The sequence below is a fragment of the Physcomitrium patens genome, chromosome 10, assembly GCF_059467195.1.
Source record: "Physcomitrium patens ecotype Gransden chromosome 10, ASM5946719v1, whole genome shotgun sequence".
Taxonomy (NCBI): Eukaryota; Viridiplantae; Streptophyta; class Bryopsida; order Funariales; family Funariaceae; genus Physcomitrium; species Physcomitrium patens.
The window spans coordinates 4,044,123-4,063,235 of NC_143419.1; the positions used below are offsets into that span (position 1 = coordinate 4,044,123).

General features: G+C 41.3%; 5 protein-coding genes and 1 long non-coding RNA gene across 19 annotated transcripts; 4 read left to right on the plus strand and 2 right to left on the minus strand.

Annotated features, from left to right (window-relative positions):
• Positions 1-522: 522 nt before the first annotated feature.
• On the plus strand, positions 523-1,826 carry LOC149988213 (uncharacterized). The gene is made up of 2 exons (XR_016505018.1): positions 523-1,088; positions 1,254-1,826. It is a non-coding gene; the product is annotated as an uncharacterized LOC149988213 (long non-coding RNA).
• Positions 1,186-5,042, minus strand: LOC112287997 (mRNA-decapping enzyme subunit 2). 3 transcript variants are annotated; one of them, XM_090253486.1, is made up of 4 exons: positions 4,278-5,042; positions 2,263-2,441; positions 2,050-2,129; positions 1,186-1,496 (listed from the first exon to the last, which is right to left on the minus strand). In XM_090253486.1, the coding sequence occupies exons 1-4, from the start codon at positions 4,823-4,825 to the stop codon at positions 1,458-1,460; spliced, it is 846 nt and encodes a 281-aa protein (XP_090109612.1). In that variant the 5' UTR covers positions 4,826-5,042; the 3' UTR covers positions 1,186-1,457. The 3 variants fall into 3 exon arrangements, with proteins under 3 accessions (XP_090109612.1, XP_024387485.3, XP_073392829.1); XM_024531717.3 differs by lacking the exon at positions 1,186-1,496 and having other exon boundaries at positions 1,775-2,129; XM_073536728.2 differs by lacking the exons at positions 1,186-1,496; positions 2,050-2,129; positions 2,263-2,441 and having other exon boundaries at positions 2,850-5,042.
• A 21-nt stretch (positions 5,043-5,063) lies between these two features.
• LOC112287999 (uncharacterized) lies at positions 5,064-9,264 on the plus strand. 10 transcript variants are annotated; one of them, XM_073536732.2, is made up of 9 exons: positions 5,065-5,599; positions 5,836-5,976; positions 6,727-6,808; positions 6,961-7,029; positions 7,225-7,361; positions 7,582-7,650; positions 7,799-7,887; positions 8,090-8,174; positions 8,427-9,264. In XM_073536732.2, the coding sequence occupies exons 6-9, from the start codon at positions 7,641-7,643 to the stop codon at positions 8,522-8,524; spliced, it is 282 nt and encodes a 93-aa protein (XP_073392833.1). In that variant the 5' UTR covers positions 5,065-5,599; positions 5,836-5,976; positions 6,727-6,808; positions 6,961-7,029; positions 7,225-7,361; positions 7,582-7,640; the 3' UTR covers positions 8,525-9,264. The 10 variants fall into 10 exon arrangements, 5 of the variants coding, with proteins under 5 accessions (XP_073392832.1, XP_073392833.1, XP_024387494.2 ...); XM_024531726.3 differs by having other exon boundaries at positions 5,069-5,599; positions 7,225-7,453; XM_073536730.2 differs by having other exon boundaries at positions 5,075-5,599; positions 7,225-7,453; positions 8,564-9,264.
• On the minus strand, positions 8,520-14,084 carry LOC112287998 (protein CANDIDATE G PROTEIN-COUPLED RECEPTOR 2). Of its 3 annotated transcripts, none has more exons than XM_090253487.1 (3): positions 12,331-14,084; positions 11,297-11,580; positions 8,520-11,090 (listed from the first exon to the last, which is right to left on the minus strand). In XM_090253487.1, the coding sequence occupies exon 1, from the start codon at positions 13,527-13,529 to the stop codon at positions 12,615-12,617; it is 915 nt and encodes a 304-aa protein (XP_090109613.1). In that variant the 5' UTR covers positions 13,530-14,084; the 3' UTR covers positions 8,520-11,090; positions 11,297-11,580; positions 12,331-12,614. The 3 variants fall into 3 exon arrangements, with proteins under 3 accessions (XP_090109613.1, XP_090109614.1, XP_024387486.1); XM_090253488.1 differs by having other exon boundaries at positions 8,520-11,103; XM_024531718.3 differs by lacking the exon at positions 8,520-11,090 and having other exon boundaries at positions 11,231-11,580.
• On the plus strand, positions 9,832-10,870 carry LOC141044304 (NDR1/HIN1-like protein 10). Its single transcript, XM_073536729.2, has one exon. It carries the CDS (start codon positions 10,028-10,030, stop codon positions 10,688-10,690), a length of 663 nt encoding a protein of 220 aa, XP_073392830.1. The 5' UTR covers positions 9,832-10,027; the 3' UTR covers positions 10,691-10,870.
• Positions 14,085-15,847: 1,763 nt separating the features above from the next.
• LOC112287325 (RNA pseudouridine synthase 7) lies at positions 15,848-18,824 on the plus strand (the record flags this gene model as incomplete). The annotated part of the gene is made up of 8 exons (XM_024530226.3): positions 15,848-15,934; positions 16,138-16,216; positions 16,407-16,489; positions 16,655-16,720; positions 16,860-16,916; positions 17,277-17,459; positions 17,627-18,156; positions 18,408-18,824. Coding segments are annotated over 8 exons (1,182 nt in total), but the record flags the coding sequence as incomplete, so codon positions are not given.
• Positions 18,825-19,113: the final 289 nt, after the last annotated feature.

A 19,113-nucleotide genomic window follows, 5' to 3' on the forward strand; every position in this document is an offset into this window, starting at 1 on the left:
GTACTTGTTCTTTAGTTCTACTAAAACATATCCCTCTCTTATCTTGTACATTTTAATTAATATTGATTTTACTACTATTATCTTGTTGTTCTATCTAATATGCATAGCTATTGTATAATAGTAGAATATTTTGTCTTTGCATCAATAGTTACTCTTTTCTATGTTTATTTGCTTCCAAGTTGGACATATTTGTGGTCTAATGCAACTTCTTATTGTCCTTAATATAATGGTTAAAGTCTAAAAACAAATCTACATCTATTCAAAAGATTATTACAATCTATAAAAAATGATTTTCAAAAAATGTGTGTTAGAGCTAAAAACTTATACATATACTCTCTATCCATCATCAAAGTCTAATTCTAAATCATCTTAATTTGCTTTATGAATTTGTGCTAGATTAATTATTACTTGAAGAATAATTTTCAATAATTCATCTGATAGAACTTTTTAAATAATCTCTATTATACTTATTAAAATCTAATCCATCAACTATGTATTCCAAATAACCTAAGATCAAAATTGGAATCGTTTAATTAAAGTATGCGCATCCTTACAAATGTTTGAGATAGTGACTATAATATATACAAATATTATACATATATACAAAGAGAAGAAAAGAAAAACAGTTATCAATTGCTCTGTTCTACCTCTTCCCTGCTCGCATCCCTATGCCGTCCCTGCATGGGAGGATCTCACTTCCATACCTCGCATTCATAGTTTGAGAAAGCATGCAGTCGGAGACAAGGTTGTGTTTCTTGGGGTGTATCCACTATGACTTCAAGGTTGTCTGTACATCGTGATGGTTATGTGGTCCAAGATACTTATTCGAGCATTAGGTGGAAGGTTAACAGAGGCAGTTATCTGATGTCAATAATGGAGTGAAGGTGCTGGAACTGGTATCATTCACCGCTCGTGCCAGCTGATCGTGCAGTCGCTTAGCACAACCACATTATCATGCAATTGCACCCAAACAGAAAATCAAGTTGACCGCATTCAGTTTCCGGAAGTATTTTCTGAAAAGCTTGAGTTGTGGTGTGTGTATATGGTGGTTTCTGACATCCTTCACAATCCCTCGTTCCCTGATAGAGGTAAAATGTAGGGTTTGCCCATATGGACCTTAAGGATTCGTTATATTGTGATATCATCGCATTCTTTGAAGTTCACATACAAGATGCGAAAGCATAGTTGCTTAGAATAATGCGTGATGATCAATTGAAATGTTAAATGTTTTTGGGTGCACACTGTTGATCCAGAGAATTCATGGCTATGAAAAACCCAAACACGTTGATAAGAATGGCATCTCAAGAGCGGTGATGAGGGCGGCAGCTCGGTGGGCATGTCTTGGATCTTTTAGGTCCTTCATCTGCCGATCAATGCGGAGAGTACATAAGCAGAATCACTTGCTGATCTATGCAGGTGTAGAGATCCGCATTAGCAACTCAGAGCTGCTGATCACATCACCTGCTGAAGTGTACCGTACAGCAACAAAATATCTCCTGCACAGATGTCAGTACCTAACACATTAGAAAGTACACAACGAATGGCCAGTCCTCACTCTTAACTCGAGGCAAATTCTGAGCATCCGTGTTCCTTCAACTGGAGAACTCCCGGCGATCGACGCTGAGATGCAACTGATTCTGGACTTACAAATGTGACTAACTTGCTGGTAGGCCACTAGTACAGCAGAATCTCCATGTAAAGATACATTCACCAGATCCCAGTATTACAATATACTTAATCTTAGGTTTAAAATGCAGAGGCGGTCTATGCAAGGTTAAAAAATTGTGAAACAATTTTACTGGTCTTTTAAGAGGTTTCCAAAAGTACACGAGTGACAGGTTACATTGCATTCGTATTTTCACATGAATGAACAAAAATATCGTCAAATTTCTGGCGTTCATAACCCATTTGTCCAGAGTCAAGGGGAACCACAAAAAAAAATGCCTCTCGACCACTTTCATGGTCTTCTAAAGCAACTGAATGTCTTCACTAATCTAATCCGTGCCAGCAAAACTGCTCAAGCACTTCGTGTGAAAAGGAGCACTTTACTTTTGACATTTGCAAAATTTCTGGGGCATTGGGTCTTCCAAGTGTCCACAGATTCCTCTTGTTACATGGCCATGCAGAATCTGAAAAACGCGAAATTATAAAAGAAATTGTTAGTTCCATATCTCAGAAATTTAGAAAAAATGGGGGCAGCAGAAACTCAACTGTTCAACACTAATCATGGTTTACAGTACGCAAGACCAGAAAATAACTGACCTCGGCTTAAGTAGCCCCAGAACTTTGCCAGCAATCCAATCAGCTTCCACTGTGTGTCAACATCGAATGTCTCAACCGAAATATATGCCCACATTGAAGTAGAGAAAATCCAAGCAATCATAGTCGGCTCGTCAATGTCTTCTTGTATCAAGTCCATACCTTCGCATAAATAATGCTTGCTGCAAAATGACTCACATTTGCAGTTACCAGATTGTGTAGCAGTTGCAAAATGTATCCGACAGTGTCACCCACCATCCTAAGAGCGTATTACAGCACAGGATGAACTACCTGTCTTCACTGTGAAAGAAGTACTTTATCTATATAGACCTGTATTCCAGATCCTTCATCTTCTGTACTTTGAATGTGCCTGAGTATCATCTCTTTAGCCATAAAACTGCTTAGGCAAATAGAATGACCTCTCTATGTAACATCTATGCTGTGAATGTTCTTGGTTACAACCTTCTAAACTAAAGATTAGATCTTCCTAAAATTGTCCAGAGAGTTGAATGAAACCCCTAACTATACAAGGATTCACTCCCGCAGGCTCGAACTATGAAACATATCTGCCTGAGAAAAGGTGCTCAAAGGATGTTAAACGACATCATTCTTTCCCACCAATCGTAAAATTGCACAACCTGTGCATGTCGAAGCATTTCAATTTTACAAAGCAGTCCAACGGGCGAGCGATTTGCTCTGCTGCTACTAGATGCTACCCTAACCCTTCACACTGCACAAGGATGCCACTTCAAAAATTGTGGAATCTCTCATCACCCTCCAATATCTCGGATGTCACGCAGTGCTCTGTTATAATTTTTCTAATAGGAAGAATGCTGCTCCTTCACTTGTGATGTGTCCACTCAGGGCAATGGTAAGGTCGACTATGACCTCTTCGGAGGAACAAAAAGACTACTAAAGTCTCCCACAAATCCAAACCAGTGAGCCATTGTCCAACCGCAAATTCGCTTACTAAGATAATTTTCGTCAGTCGTCTACATTTCCCATCTTGTTCCTCGTGTACTTGCGCTCGTCGTTTTCCTTCAGAGAGGAAAGAAAACAAAAAGAAAGGGATAGAAAGGGTCAGATGTTAGCTGGAGCAGGGTCAAACTCGTGTCTGAATGTTTCTTCATGACCGTTGTCATGCTGACCAAGTAAGGTCAATTCCAAGAATGTCTACAGGGCCACGCTCCCAAACAACATGACCCAAATGAAAGAAACTCTGAAGAGGATTTAAAAAAACACAGGGAGTGGTAAAATACAAGTTCTACAGCCTCGACCACAACTGCTGGGGAAAACCATAAGTCAGGCAATCGATTGACTTCGTCGCCACTTCGTGCATTCCAACAAGCAGCGCAGCATCTCTTAGCCCGTCTTTGTGCTAGCCATCGAGCTGCTCAAGAATCCGAGCAAAATCGAATCTGAAGTTTCGAAACGCACAACCAGGAGGCTCCTTGAGAACAGCCTTAGGAAGACGCTTGGGCGGAGTTTTAGGAGGTGTCTGAGGAGCGGCCCTAGGAATAATTCTAGGAGAGCTCATGGGAGAAACCCTTGGAGAAACTTTTGGGGAGCTCCGAATTTTCTCGGACGACAGTACAGGTGTAGCAACAGCCGGAGGAACTGAAGGGATCACTGCATTCCCATAATTTTGTGCTAAGGGGCCAGATCCAGCCGATGACAAATTATTCTTCACCTTCCACACAGTAACACCAGGAAGAGGACTTGCTCTCTTCGCGTGGATAGACCGTTTCTTGTCGATCCATTTATTGAGAGGTGTCGCAAACGGGAATACCATATAATATTTGAGACCGGTAGGACCACGATGGTGCACTACTGACTCATTGCTAGAGACTGGCAGTTCGTCCACTCTGTGCCACGCTATTTCGCTCACTTCCTTCTTCGTTTGAGGAGCAAACATGGTGTCATCCTTCACGCTAGGTATAATATACAGACGCATTCGCTGCTGGCCTATTACGACTTCCAAATGATCCTCTAATCTCAGTTTGGGATGTATATTGTACCCCGTCTCTTCCTGCACTTCCCGCTCCGCACAGACGGAGTCCTCCTCGTCTTTGTTCTTCTTCCCTCGGGGGAAACTCCAGCTAGAGCCCGCTTTCCAACCTTTGACCAACAAGCACCTCTCCAGGGTTTCGTCAAGGATGATCGCGCCCATCACTGGCACTCTCGTCTTGTACGTCGTGAAATCTTTGTAAATGTCGTCAATCTGCGTGATGTAGGGCCGCAGCGCCACACAACTTTGAAACATGAGCGACGTGAATTCCCGCAGCGTCAATGACTTCAACGACATGTTCTGCTCCATTGCATTGTCCTCGTAGAACCAGTGAGCCTGTTCCACGGAGAATAATATCCTCTCGAATGCTTGCAGCTCCTGTTTCGGCATATTAAGCACGAAGCGGCTGCACAAGTCGTCCAGAAGTTCCTGCGACGGCAACAGCGTCCGCTGCGGCGGCCCGCTCCCCGTCCGCACTATCATCGCTGCCATCGCGTTGGAACCGGAATTCCACTCCCCACCCAATCTTCCGACACCCGTCTTCCAGCAACCGCACATACCACTTCTAAAAACAATGCAATTATGGTAACCCAGAAACCAAAACTATTGGGTGTCGATGAAACTGGTTCTTCTTCGCAAATTGGGCCAGAAAGAACGAAACCATCCAGAAACCTGTTCAAGTACGAGAGCATCAGCAGGATGAACGCAATCCAGAAACACCATTCGCGCTCCCGAGACTGAGTCACCCCTGGTTCTCATCCACACCAGGTCCTGCCTCACCTCTGTTCCAAGCCACTCCATGCCCGGAAGCCCAGAGCATCGACAATAAGTTCAGCGTATTGGCCATCCAGGCAGCTTAGCTTCGGGACCCATATCTTGGATATTTTATTTATATTCTTGCGTTTTAGATTGACCGTGTTACTCTAATTTGAAATGCTTTCTTGCTTAGTATAGCTTTACTTGGAGATTATCGCTGTTCGGGGCTCATCGCTGGTTGGAATCTGGCGTGTTATCCCTTGTTCTCTCGTCGCTTTTTAAAAGTTATTTTAATCTGAAAATGTAACTGAAATGTACTCTTCTTTCTTGTTTTGTAGCGATCGTGCCGCAGCTGCCTCTAGATTCATCATGTGCTGAATTGCATTGGATTTTTCGTAATGTGCATCGCATGGCAAGTAGTGCGTCGGGTATAAAAACTTCAAAACAGAATATGCCCTGAAAGCTCGGCTCAGGGTTATGGGTGGCGCTTTAACCTCTGATAATGACCTACAGCCTGGTGGTTCCTATTTCGGAGATTGGAGACTGGAGAGTGGTTACTACTTTCCGATATTGAAGGTTGGAAAGTTTTGAAGCCTTTCCTTCAGTTCTAAATGATAGATTGTCAGTGTGTGACCTGCGCCATGGTCATGGTTCGATTGAGCCTGCAAAACACTGTGTTGAAAGCTTGGATATCAACCTGAAAACAGTGACTAAATCTTCAAATTCTGTATCTCCAAAAGTTGCTTCATTCTCGGTTCTGTAGGTCATGTTAGGTGATGCTATTACAGTGGTTAAGAAAAAGAGATGGGCAGTTATGGTTGTGCAGTATGGTTATGCCATGGTAGAAGCCCTATGGGCCAGAAGAAAACCCAGTTATGCCGCAGCTGGAGCGGGAGACGTCTTTTCTCTGTTTCACCTTCAGCCTGGCTATGTGATCCACGTCACAACAGGAGGTGGGACACACACTTCCATGTGCTTGTCAGAATGGGATTTCGTCAAGTACTGCTTGATTATGTGTATTGCATTCAAAAGAGAATGCGTATGGAGATTGATTCCATTGATGTAATCAACATGTCAGAACTTTTTTTTTTGTTTGGGCACCATCTCGAGATGAAACCGTTTGTATAGCTTTTCTACTGGTAAAAGACTAAAGACTCAGAATTGTGTCAAGTATTTGAGCTATTCCTAAAGTGAGAAGCTTTAAGAGGTTGGGGTTGTAGGTGTAGAAATTGAAAGCATGGCTAAGTTATGAGCACGAAAATTGTAAAACATGTACAATGACAGCAGCAGAAGTATGTCGCGGCTCCCAGTGGCTAATCGAGTATGGTTGAAAGTTTACAAGGTGAAATGTAGTGAGGAAGCTTCAAGTATATGCAGCAAACACTGTCTGTATGACTATCGAAATTAATACAACATATATTGAATCAATTTTGTATTCAATGCGGACGCTCTCTGACGGAGGAATTCCAAGAAGGCTTTTGGAAATAAAGAACTGTTTACTGACAGCTTGATCATTATTAATATATCGGGGTTCTGTTAGAGAAATAACAGCGATGATCATCTTTAGGTTTCATGGTCTTGCGTTTACTCAGGAATATTAGAGATTAGCACCTATATTTATATCTCACAAGTTGTCATTTCTAGGTTGAAACTTGAATTTTTTTCAATATGGTCCATCGTACTTGATGAGCTTGTGGATGCAGAATTTCGACATGCAGGAAGAAGGTACTGCATTTCAAGCGGGCGTGAGTGGATACGACCAGCAGAAATTGGTCTGACGCAGTGGTAAAACAACTCTACCTGGCGGCTGGTTATCTCGAGTAACAAGCTTTTTCTGTTAAGAACAATTCTCTAGATATTTGATGCGCTTCCATCAATTCCTTGGCTCTTGCTAGCCTTATCAACGTACTCAAAAATAATGTGCAGTTTATTCGCAGACCGAAGGTAGTGGCAGTTTCAGCCTGCGATAAGGTGGTAGATTTCAATGAGAGTAACAGCTTCACCAGGTAAGATTGCATTCATTACAATATCGTTACTCAACTGCACACTTGTGAGAAGCAACGATTTTTAATATAATTGAACCATCATAATCTTTAATGTACCTTTGAGGATCAGCCAACATCTTCTTTTCCATTCCTTCATTGTGTGCATTTGGATGACAATGATACCAATTTTGATCTTAAGGAATAGAGGCATTGCAGATTTGAAATTCCAATCGTGCCACGCTTCTAGCAGCTTGCAAAGAAAACCATTGTGAAATCGTCGGCTTGGGGATTGCGTGAGACGTTGAGGCAGAAGTAAACCAGCTCTTAGACAAAGCCCTTAACTATATATGCTGGTATTTTGCTCACTTTTTGTGGCATCTCTATGGGCGATAAGGACCTCTTAAAATTTTCCCTATGACAACGCGGTTAGGTGTGCTTCAGCAAGGTAAACACTTCAAGAATGAGGACCCAGCTTAAGAACAGATAGAACGCAACCACATCCTATTTTCGTGTAGAAGTAACTTTTACCTGCAGTGATTTTTTTAAATCAAGCTTCATCACCTGTAAATGCAGCTGATTTACAAACGCGGGAATTTTGTGACTACTTCATTCATTGTTGCTCTCCATCGTTCATGATGTATGGTACAGGGAACCAAACTCTCATTCAGCATAAATTCTTTAATTACGTAGTGAATCATGTTATTTATTGTTGTTTGACCATAATTGTGCGGAACAACAAATGGAAATATAACTTGAAATGCTAATGTGGATATTTTCAAATTTGTTGCAGTGTTCAAGCCAACCCATTGGGTTCTCTCAGATAGGACCCTAACAGACCAGAGTTCTGTCGGGCAACAACAACCTAGGAACCATATGACGGTGAGGGGCGATTCAATCAGCTTACGGCTGTTTAATTTCTCCAACCTGTAGGAGCTAAATCTCTTTTCTGAAGATCCATGGAATGATTAATGCGAGAACTTCTCTCGAATTTACTTTGTTACGTACGGCCATTAAATTTATAGTATTAGATTTGTTTATTCCAATACCGTGCAGCTAAATGGTTGATTTGTATCGTGTCCAGGTTTGTGGGAAAAAGCATCGGTCATCAAACAGTAGCTGTCGTTTGAGCGTGCGATGTGCAAATGCCCTTCTTGAGCCGATACATGGTAGGAACTAGTGCTGGCCCAGATCTTGAGCTTGTCCTGTGGTACATGTGATTCGTGACATTAAGGTATCTGAATTGTTAGATTCTAAGGTTTTTTTCGAGATATTAGCTTTTGGTGAGCATTTCTGACCTGGTGCTGCCCTATATCTATTACATCTCTTTCTTGCCTGCGACATCTGTGTTTTTATATTATTTCAAAGTCTGACCACAACAACTATTTCTGTGGAAATTGGCTAATTATCAAAAATGCGAGGATTTTATCGGATCACTACGACTTTTTCTTATGTGAAAGTTGACTGGCGAAAATTTCAGATGGAAATTTGCACTGTTGCTGTTGGTGTGCCCAGGTGAGTAAGTAATCTCGTCGTTCTTTTTTATCACGTTCTACAGATAACACCTGCTGCGACAAATCTGTGAAGGCTTTCACGAGCAGCTGCTAGAATTCGAGGATTCAATTTGGTATGATCAGACTATCTATAATCTAGTTGAAATCCATGAGCTGAATTCAGACCAATTAGCGAAGAACTTCAATGAAGTACTACCTGATTCGAACTTTTAGAAATGGGACCGCGGAACAAAATGAAAAACTATCTACATACCAAGCAACCCCAATGCCGTAGAGGAATGCATAGCAGTCATGATGCTTGCTTTACGTCACACGCTGCAGCAACGTCGAAAAAATAGGAGAAGCACCCTTGTCATGACAAATGCAGTGCTGCAAGCCCAGCTAATCCAGAATTTGATTGACGAGCTGCATTAACTCATCAGGTACACAACCCCCAGAAGAACCTCTCGGAGATAAAGCCTTTCAATTGTTGGGTCCAAGGCTTGTAAGTGTTCTCTCAATTCTCGAGCGTCGTCAAGACATTCTTCCTAGAAAGGGTCTTGAAAAGTTTCGACCTCGTGAACTTTTAGCTTTACGTGCATATTAGACTCAATAGAAGTGTTCCGCAAGGATTATACGATTAACATGGCGTGGTATACTCTTGAGCGCTGAAATGACACAAGTTGTGATACCTTGTCTTTACTCACCGGGCGCGGTATTGTAAACATCATGCAACTTTCAGTAACATGACAGTTTCTGTTGTCAACACTTGAAGTCACGAGCATTCATGACACGTTTACCCTTGCTTTCGTGTCCAAGATAACCTTCGATAATTTGCAATGTCGACACTGACCATATGAATGCAACCATAGCTGACAGAATAACCACCACACACAGAACACCCCCCGAAATTCCAATTCCAGAGAGCACGCAATTTGTGTGCCGGTAGCCTTCGTGGAATTTGTTGCAGGAGTTGGTGCAAAGGCGACGCAGCACCTCTGGATTACGCCATTGTGATGGAACCAGGAAGCAGCGTGGCCCACAAACTCTAATACCTCCGACTTCAAAGTCCGAATCCACGCGGACGTCGAGGCCCACCGTGAGGTTCTTCGATAGTTCTTAAAATAGCATCCGGGCGCGCTTTTAATTCCGGACCGCGTCGCAGACACCAGTTAATCTAAATCGCCGCGGTTTCATGCACCGTCCTGGACAGTGTCATGACCGCACATGACGCGCTTGTTCATCACTCTCTCAACATCTCCGCTCAAGGCCGCTTTCGCCCTTTGTAAACCAATATAAGCTGCCGTAGCTCGGGTTCTCCACATTATTGAGCAACGAGTTTGAGGAGAAATTAAGCGGAGCAAGCGGGAACAGGTCGCGCTCGAAGTTACTTCTGTGCGGAAAGGGAGCCCGTGGTGCAAATTACAATCCCTTGGTTAAACTCGCGCGCAGTAGGACTTCGGTAAGAGTCTTCTCGTGAGTTGATCGGAAAACTGTGAAGTGCTTGCAGTGTGGAATTTACAGCAGTCATGGGAGACCAAGTGCACCCCGGATCGCCATCGATCCCTCCTCCGGCTACATACGCTAAACCTCGCCATCGTGGACGTCGCGGCGGGATTGCTAGCTGCTGCTGCTGCTTGTTATCCACCTTCTGTTCGTTGTTGTTTGTGTTACTACTTCTAGCAGGGATTACGATTTTGGTACTCTGGTTGGTGCTGAAGCCCATCCACTTGCCCAAATATAGCCTCGACAACGTTGATTTTCGTAGCTTCAGTGTGGGACAGAACAGCACTCTTAATGCCGATATCCTCTACACTATCACGGCTAACAATCCCAACAAGAAGATCGGCATCAAATACGACAACATCGACATACAATCCTCGTATGACGGGCAAGTCTTCGGGCGCAGCACCATCCCCGGCTTCTACCAAGGTCACCAGAACATCACGACCATCACGTCTGAAGTCCTCGTCAATGACTACGCGCTTACTTCAACCTCCGCAACTACTCTTGCCTCACAGATCCAGAGCAACAGCGTCCCGCTCCACTTCCGCGCAAACGCCAAAGTCCATGTCAAGATTGGAAGTTACACGTCCCCGGGATTCAAGGTCCGTGTAGACTGCGACGTGACGATGGGGGTGAACCCCGTCTTGCTCAAGAGCAAATCCTGCAAGTTGAAGCGCCGAAGTTAGAGCTCTCGCATTTCCTCATGTAGAAACTAGCCTAGGTTTTCTGATTATTTACTTACTGATTAGAGTTGAGAACAGTTCAATTGATTTCATGTATATATCTATGCAGTGACTGTTGCTCGCTTTCTTTGAATGCCACAACGATTTTTTGAATAAAGACTACCAAGCAAGAAGGTTGATAAACGATGCGTTTAGAGAAATATGCATACTCATTTTTTTTTAGTGATGGTGCTGTGTGTCAAATCTGTCAAATCTGTACGGTTCTAGATGGCAGTTAGCAGCTCGCCTCATATGTTCAAATGTCTGCGTCACTGTTCATATATCATGCAAATAGAAGACAGATAGCACTGCAAGCTTCAAGGTATGTACTCTGAGTTGGTGAAACAGTTGCGTAAGAGCTCGTCTGTTGCACGAAGCTGCTTTGGTGAGCAAGCACCGTCAATATGATGTGGATCACGATTTGGAAACCAAGATTAAAATATATATATATATATATATATATAACAAATTGATTATAAATAAACATATAAATTGATTAACAAATTGACTAATATATATATATATATATATAAACAAATATATATAATAAACAGATTGATTAACACGTACACATCCGCACTGCTACTTGTGTGAGTTGAGTTCAGTGTCAGAGCGGAGAAAAGAAGGGACGTAATAAGTCCTTCGCCCCCAACAAATAGCACCTATCAGCACCTAGGAGATGTGGGGCAACAATGGTCGGCACAACCTTAATCTGTGTAGTTCAATTCTTCACAGATCGATGAACAAGAAATTTACGTTGATGTGATGTAGAACTAAATTACTCAATTTGCTCGTTCAAATATAAATCCTGACCGTAGCTCGATACATCGTCGAGGTTCACAGCCTTCAATCACCTGTACGCAACACACCATCTAATCAGCACAACGATCCCAGTACAGCGTCCAGGTTCAAATAAATAGGATGAAAGGTGGTAAGTGGCATGCAAGCCGTATTCACACTTTCAAAGACGTAATTTGTGCAGCCGAAATTAAGACTGCCGATCACCGACGAATGCCCGAACTAACCAAGAAAGCATAGACATTCTCAAGTTAAGTGTCCAAACCATGCAAAACATACTGAGAATTAGTGAAACGGTACATGCTAGTTAGAAAGATAAGTGATTTCAGATGTGCAATGCCAAAAGAAAAAGAGCGCGACAAGCAATTGCCTTCTATAGCAACTCAACAGTACTAGGCTCGGATCACCTAGAATAGTCTCATCCAGTTTTAACACCCGATGAAGTGTAAAGGCTAATCGAAAGCTGGAAATAAATGGTTACCTACAGTAGACACTGTAAACGAAGACGTTGAATGATAACGATAACAATCTTAGACGGGCTTATTCGCAACAAAGGTGTATACAAATTTTAGGGTAGAGGTTCTACGAGAAATTGAGCGACCAAATTAACTGGGCATTAGACAAGAAAATCATAAAAGCGCGCTTGAAAACTCATGGTCCATGCTTGATGACTTCCAGCTCGTCGGACAATTTAGTGCCAACACAGATATAAAATGACAACTCTGAAAATTTCGAGTTCACTATTTAAGGCTGCACCTCAGTCGTGGAGAATTGAGCGAAAAGTTCAAAAGATGAATCGGGCATACCTGTATTCTTCGCTGCGCTGCAAAAACCTCGACGAGGCAGAGCTCAAAAAAAAACAAGGACATCCCGGATCCTTTCAACTTTGGCGCTCCAATAATGACTCGATCATCCATTTGAGGGCTTATTCCTCGCGATTCGTAACCAGTCCAACCAACAGCCACGTGTAGGTGCTCTATAAATCAAACGGATGTGGCCACTTTACATTGAGATCACGAACTCCGTAAATGTCAACTTCGTGATACTGAAGTAGAACCGGCTTAAAGTGGTGCATGTTCAAAACATTTGATCATTCCCAATCCCCGTCAAAATACCCCGCATCCTTCATCTCCGAGTAATACGCATCTTCCATCTGCACATCTTCTTCTCCCAAAAACTCCGAAAGGAAAGTCGAGTACAGGAGAGGCGGATACAGGGCGTAGTATGCGAAGCTGGCAAACCCATAGACGCAGTATCCAAAACTGGCACCAATTCCCAATAGCAAACTCCCAAAGCCTTCAATTCCATTCAAGGCAAACAGGACAGTGACGTAGCGGTAGAAAGATGGACGAGCTGGTAGTCGATCTCTCCATCGTGTGTATGGCAGAGCCAAGATGATAACATAAACTGCAGAAAAGAAAAGGTTCTGCAACAACCAGAAGCCCCACTTGTTCCAATCTCCAGCATCTTCTTGTTTGGTGAAAAGTGGAATCCCAAGGCCAAATATGTACACAGCTTTCACTATGGCATCGACCGTGGCGAAAATTCCCGAAAACAAGAGGGTGCGAAGAAGCGCATCCCAACCACTGATGAGGTAACCTTGAGACATAAACACGACCACGCTCACTTCGAGAAGAACCAAGCCAAACCTCGTCAGGAGAGACATAATGTTCCATGCTGTTTCTTGATCATGATTTTTTGCTTGTTGTATCTCTAGGAGACACCAACAAATATTGAGCACGCAAATGACCCAAAGAAATGCATAGTAAGCTGCCATTATGTGCGACTGACTATGTAAAAGCTTCCTAACACTAGAACGTAGATGCGCGAGAAGAAATAGCAGAAACAGCAATGCAGGGAGCGCCATGACCACATTGTACAGCAACCCGGTAAACCCATTTGTCGCTGGAGGGCTTATCAGTCGCAAACAAACAGGAAGATCCTGTTCAGGATTGTCACCGGGGCTAAGAGGAAATGATGGCGCATCATATACCAAGCCCGCCATAGCTTCTATTCTTCAAATTTCAAATTCCTTTACAGCTAAAAACCAGCTCCCACGTATCCAACCCCTTGCCAAATCCGTTAATACCGCCGAGGATCGTTGGTTACAGCAATGCCCCGCCACATCCGATGAAAGTCTCACGCCGACAAGAACCACGCCCAAGTTAACCGCCGACAACCAAACTATAACATCTCTCGCAATCTCCTACTCTAATCACTCGAACAACATCAAAAACAACCCAAAGATACAGTCGCCCGAAGAGCTGCACGGGTACAGATCCGCAGTTATCGAAGCATCACACCCTACAAAAATTCAATCGAAACCGGAGCAATCGACTGAGCCCTCAAACCCTAATAGCTCCAGGAACAAAAACTCTCGTAGACTGGAATAGTTCTCATCTCACGATCTATCTGAAGCGGATCAAATGGAATAGACGTAGATTTTGAAAAAATACGACAGCACGCACCGGACAGAACGAAGGATTCAAGTGAAGCAACACAATTGAGTATCCCAACTGACCTGAACATCGAGCAGCTTTGAGGTTCAAGCAGCGATGTGGCTGAATGCCCGCCTTTGACGTGCTCCGTCCTCGTTCTCCGTCCATCCTCTCCGTCCTCGTTCTCCGTCCACCCTCTCCGTCCTCGTTCTCCGTCCACCCTCCCCCTTCACCATCTACGTTCTCAGTCACGGTTTTTTTTAATATCATATGATATACACCTTCCTGATGGCAGCATTGATTTCAAAGGATATAAGCACTTATATCAAAATACCCACCTCTTATATCAAAAGATATTTGCAAAATTTTGAGTACCTGATCGTTTAGAATAAAAAACATAATATGAGGAGGGGTACAGCAAAGCATATCAACAACATTCTACAGGTGATATAAGTTGGTCTCTTAGATTGGCAAGGGCTTATATTAAATATGGACCAGTGTTGATATTACAGTTGATCTGAAAAGATATAAGAGCTTATATGGTTTTGGGATTTTTAAGTTTGTCCCCCTTACTGTTTACTTTTAAAAAAAATTATTTTTAGGAATATCTTTGGAGTGACAAGGATTCTTTTGTAGACTCTTGTTTATGCGTTCAGGGTTTCCAATCTCTTTTTTCTACCACTTCTAAATCATAATGTCAAGAACTTTTTAGCTTTTTCAATTAAGTTTTTCAATTAAGCCAATTTTCGAATATATAAGTATACATTTAATTCATCACTTTAATTAGTTATAAAGACATAAACGGCTCTCCTCTATGTACATTAAAGAAACTCAAACAGATTAAATGGTCTTGCAAAGTTTTAGACTTCTTTAAATATATTGTAGCTAATAATAAAAAGTAAATACCAAACACTTAGGATGGCATTTACATTGGAGGTGGTCCTCTTTCTATATGCTTTAATAATATAGTATTTAAGAAATAACAAGATGTTGTGATAGATGTGCTTAATTTACTAGTAAAGTCTTCAACAAATTTATAAATTAACGAAATTGCTATGTTTTACAAAAAAAACATTTGAGTCCCTTAAACAACAAATACTATTGGCAACATTATGTCCACTTATTATTGCTACATCCAACACTCTTTTCTGATTAAAACTTTATGCAGTGTAATAAACAAGAGATGAGTAGAAAATCTTGTTTGTATTATGTCCCTCTAAAAATTGATTCACCTTTGCTTTAAAATCTACAATAATAATTAAAAGTGCTTATGCATTCAAATATTTACATTTATATGTTGATAATCACACCTGAATTTATATTTTATTCAATTAAAAAGGTATTACATTTGTCATCATTTTTTTATGATTTTGATTCACTCGGAATCTATATATATATATATATATATATATGTTTATTGAAATACTTATTCTTTACAACAATTATTTTCATATATCTCATCAAATTATCAACTCTCCTAAAAAAAAATGGGTAAGGTTGATATAGTAGTAAGAAGAGTTTGGATGTATGATATATAAAATAGCTGAAAAAAATACTAGTGATGCTACTATAAGAATCCGCTTATTAAAAAAAAGAAAAAAACTATTTATCTTCTTCTTCTCCTCTTTGTATAAGTGAGATAGCCATATAAATAAAACTCTCTTGTGTGTGTTTTACATGTGTGTGCACATTACTTCTAACTACTCTTATCTCTCTCTAAAACATTCTTAACAAATTCAAAGCAACTCGCAGCTCATAGCAAATTCCAAGGTTGTCTAAGGAGGAAACTTAAGTATTCAATTTAAAAATGCAGATCACAGTACAACAATCAGTGCTTCAACGCCATGATAGCAAGAATCAAGCTAGAAGGCCATTCACGCCTTGAGGACCCACGGCTACTCACTCTTATTCTCTTAATGCGCACGCATTACAGAATCATGATACTGTCACTTTACTGAAGCATTTGCCCATTGTAATTTGCGATCACTGGCAATCCATACTATTGAGAGCATACTTGAATTAATAGGAAGTTTCATGGACGATTGGTTGAAGGAAATTCACCTTTGGTTAATCATCGCTGAAATAAATTCTCATTCCGAATTTTTGAAGCACCTTCTATTGAGCAACAGAGATCTCAAACTCGATATGTACCATCTGGTGTTTCCTTCTGTGCAGGTGCATCCTTGTGGTCAGTATCGCAAGAATTCGGTGATCAGCATTTTGGAGGCTGAACATAAGACCGGTCCCCTCTTTCGTATCCTCGTAGAATTTCACAGCATTAGGTCACCTGTACCATAACCTGTGTAACCAATTAATAGGTTGTGTCACCATCGCGTGATATATTATCCTGTGTTTCTCCAGAACCTGTGATATTTCTGTTTGTAGTTTAATATCTTTAGCAAAGCCGAAATGAAGCTCCTTTACTATTGGAAATTAAATAACAGCTGTGCACCGCTTGGATCGGTTAGTTTCAGGACTTCTCATCTTAGCACGGAATTCTCGTACAGCAGATTTTTTTCGGCAAGAGGTATGACCACATCTTTCCGTAATTTTATGTTAGTTGTCACTTATTTTATTCCGTCACATGGTTGCATTTGCTTCTCTCCAAGACTCATGTTGTGTTTTCTTTGTTCCCTTAAGTTTGTAAACCTATTTCTTCATCACGTCATGCAAGGATGTTTGAAATTGGCAGATTGAAGCTGGAGTTGTTCAGAAGCAATATGTGGCTAAGGTGAAGGGCGTTTTCCCAGCAGAGGAGGTACATTGTATTCTGTAATTGTAGTCCTTCTACTTTGACGAGCAACCTTGCTGTTTATGGGTTGGAAGATCATGAATGTCCTACAGAGGCAAGAAATCGTTTCATATCTAAGTACCTTGATGATGTGTTTGTTGCACAGGTGGAGCTGAATGCTGCAGTGATCTATGATCCTCGTGAAGGCAGAAGTTCTGTGGAGGTACAAAACAACCTTGAAGTGTTTGTAAACATTATTAGTCTTGTTATCTTGATCTTTAAAGCAATGCTATGCGATTTTTACTCGATTCTTCCTTCACTCTCTCAACTTGTGTAGATTTTTGGTCGAACCAATACTACAGTTTTTACTGCCAAATGACATGAGCGTTTATCAGGAAATCTTTGAATACTGCCTGAATAACTTTCAGCACATTAAACGAGACATCTTGGATGTTGATTTCCAATATGTTTGTATATAGTTTGTCGTGTATCTTTCGAATTGTATCATAGATTTAGATTTGTCAAGTTTTAGTCCATTCCGAATTCTGCATTTTTACTTTGTACGCTGTAATTGGATCGCCAGGTTCGAGCCCGTCCTGCAAAAGAGATCGCAGTTGAGATTGAATCAACTCTTAAAGGAGCTTCAAAAAGGACCCCAGAAAGTGATGCTAAAAGCAAGGAATCATGTACAAAATTTCGGAGGTTGAGTACCGATGGTGTTGACAGTATCGTACAGTGCATGCCCTTAACAGGTCGCACACACCAGGTGACATTCATTCGTTACTTGCAGTACTTTAAGTCCATGTGTTCAAGATGATGGTGCCAAGTTTCTCACTTATGAAAACTAAGTCAACATGCAGCATACTCTCCAATCAATTCTTGAGAGTAAAAAATAATTAGTCTCATAATTAATAATAGTGCTTTCTTCTGCAGATTAGGGTACACTTACAATATTTGGGCTTTCCAATAGCAAATGATGATCTCTACCTGCACTCCAACGTCACCAAGCGTTCCAAGGCAAATACGACAGCAGACAGAGCTGCTAAAATTCCGGAGGTTCCAGAAACCATATCAGAAGTTAAAGACAGCTCCATTGCTGTTCTTTCTACTGTTTCTGTAGACGTGAATTACAGCGATGAGAGATTAGATTCAAGCAATGTGACTGCTCCGAGTGTTGCTGTCACAAACACCAAACAGGGTGATAATACTCGTGAGGCAGAACGAGAGAAACTTCAGGAGCATAGCAAGAATGCTGAAATTATCGACCGTCGATCAAGTGAGGATGCGGAAAACGCGTGCTCCAATGGTGGTGATCTATTAGAGCCAGGTGTATCACTGTCAATAGAAGCTAATGAAGTTCCTGAACTGCAAAAGGAGCGTTCCCAATTTGTTTCTAAGAGTATAAATCCAAACTTCATGGTCGATCCTCTGTGTACCCACTGCCCCAACATGGCACCTACAGGGTGCGTACTATCTTTGACCTGTATTTCTGGATGGGCTACATTTTTAAGAGTTTGCAAGTCTTCATATCGATTTTCATCTCAACCACCTGAATAGGCTCGAATATTGGCTGCTTGATGAGCTTAGACATGAACTTAGTGTGTAATTTGAGATCTTGTCATGATGCTATTCATTCGTAAATTACCTATGTTTGAGTGCTTTTTGAACAATTATTGTGGGGTCAGAGAGGCTGAAAAGTAAGTGGGGGTTGCAGGTATACTGGTGACGACGAAGGACTGTGGTTGCACTGCATCCGCTACTCAGGCAGCAATTGGACCTATGAATGTCCTCTACCCGAATGGGCTCTGTGATAAGGGCTCAGTTTTCTATTATAGGAAGCGCCAAGAATATTCACTCTTAGATATTATGAAATTTGTTCCATGGTGGGAGCAGGACTCTCAACTAGAAGAATTTTGTAGATAAAACCCTTCCATCCAGAATCTGATTAACCTCTTTCATCAAGGTTATAACTGTCCCATTCTAGTTTTTATTTGCTTAATGTGTAAAGTATTCTGCATTTAATTAGTTACATTCCAATTCTAAACTCTGCCGTCTCTTAATATAAATCCAGATGTGCAGTTCAACCTTGATTAGGTGAAATAAATCTGAAGCAAACAGGGAATTCAAACTATGAGGTTTAAATGGCTTTAAAGTGTATTAAGTGTGCAGTGTGATTCAGGTATTGCTACAGTTTGAAATAGACCAATACCTATAGTGCCTTCAATTGTGTTGAGAGCATTAAATACAGTTTGAAATTGACCAATACCTATAGTCCCTTCAATAATGTTGAGAGCATTAAATGTAGCCTGCGCTCTCCATGCTATTTACTGTAGTCTATAGTAAATACCATAGCTATAGTGTTTGGAATGTAGTGGGGAGAAACTATTAATCTTCCCTCCTTTCTCTTTGTATAAGTGAGA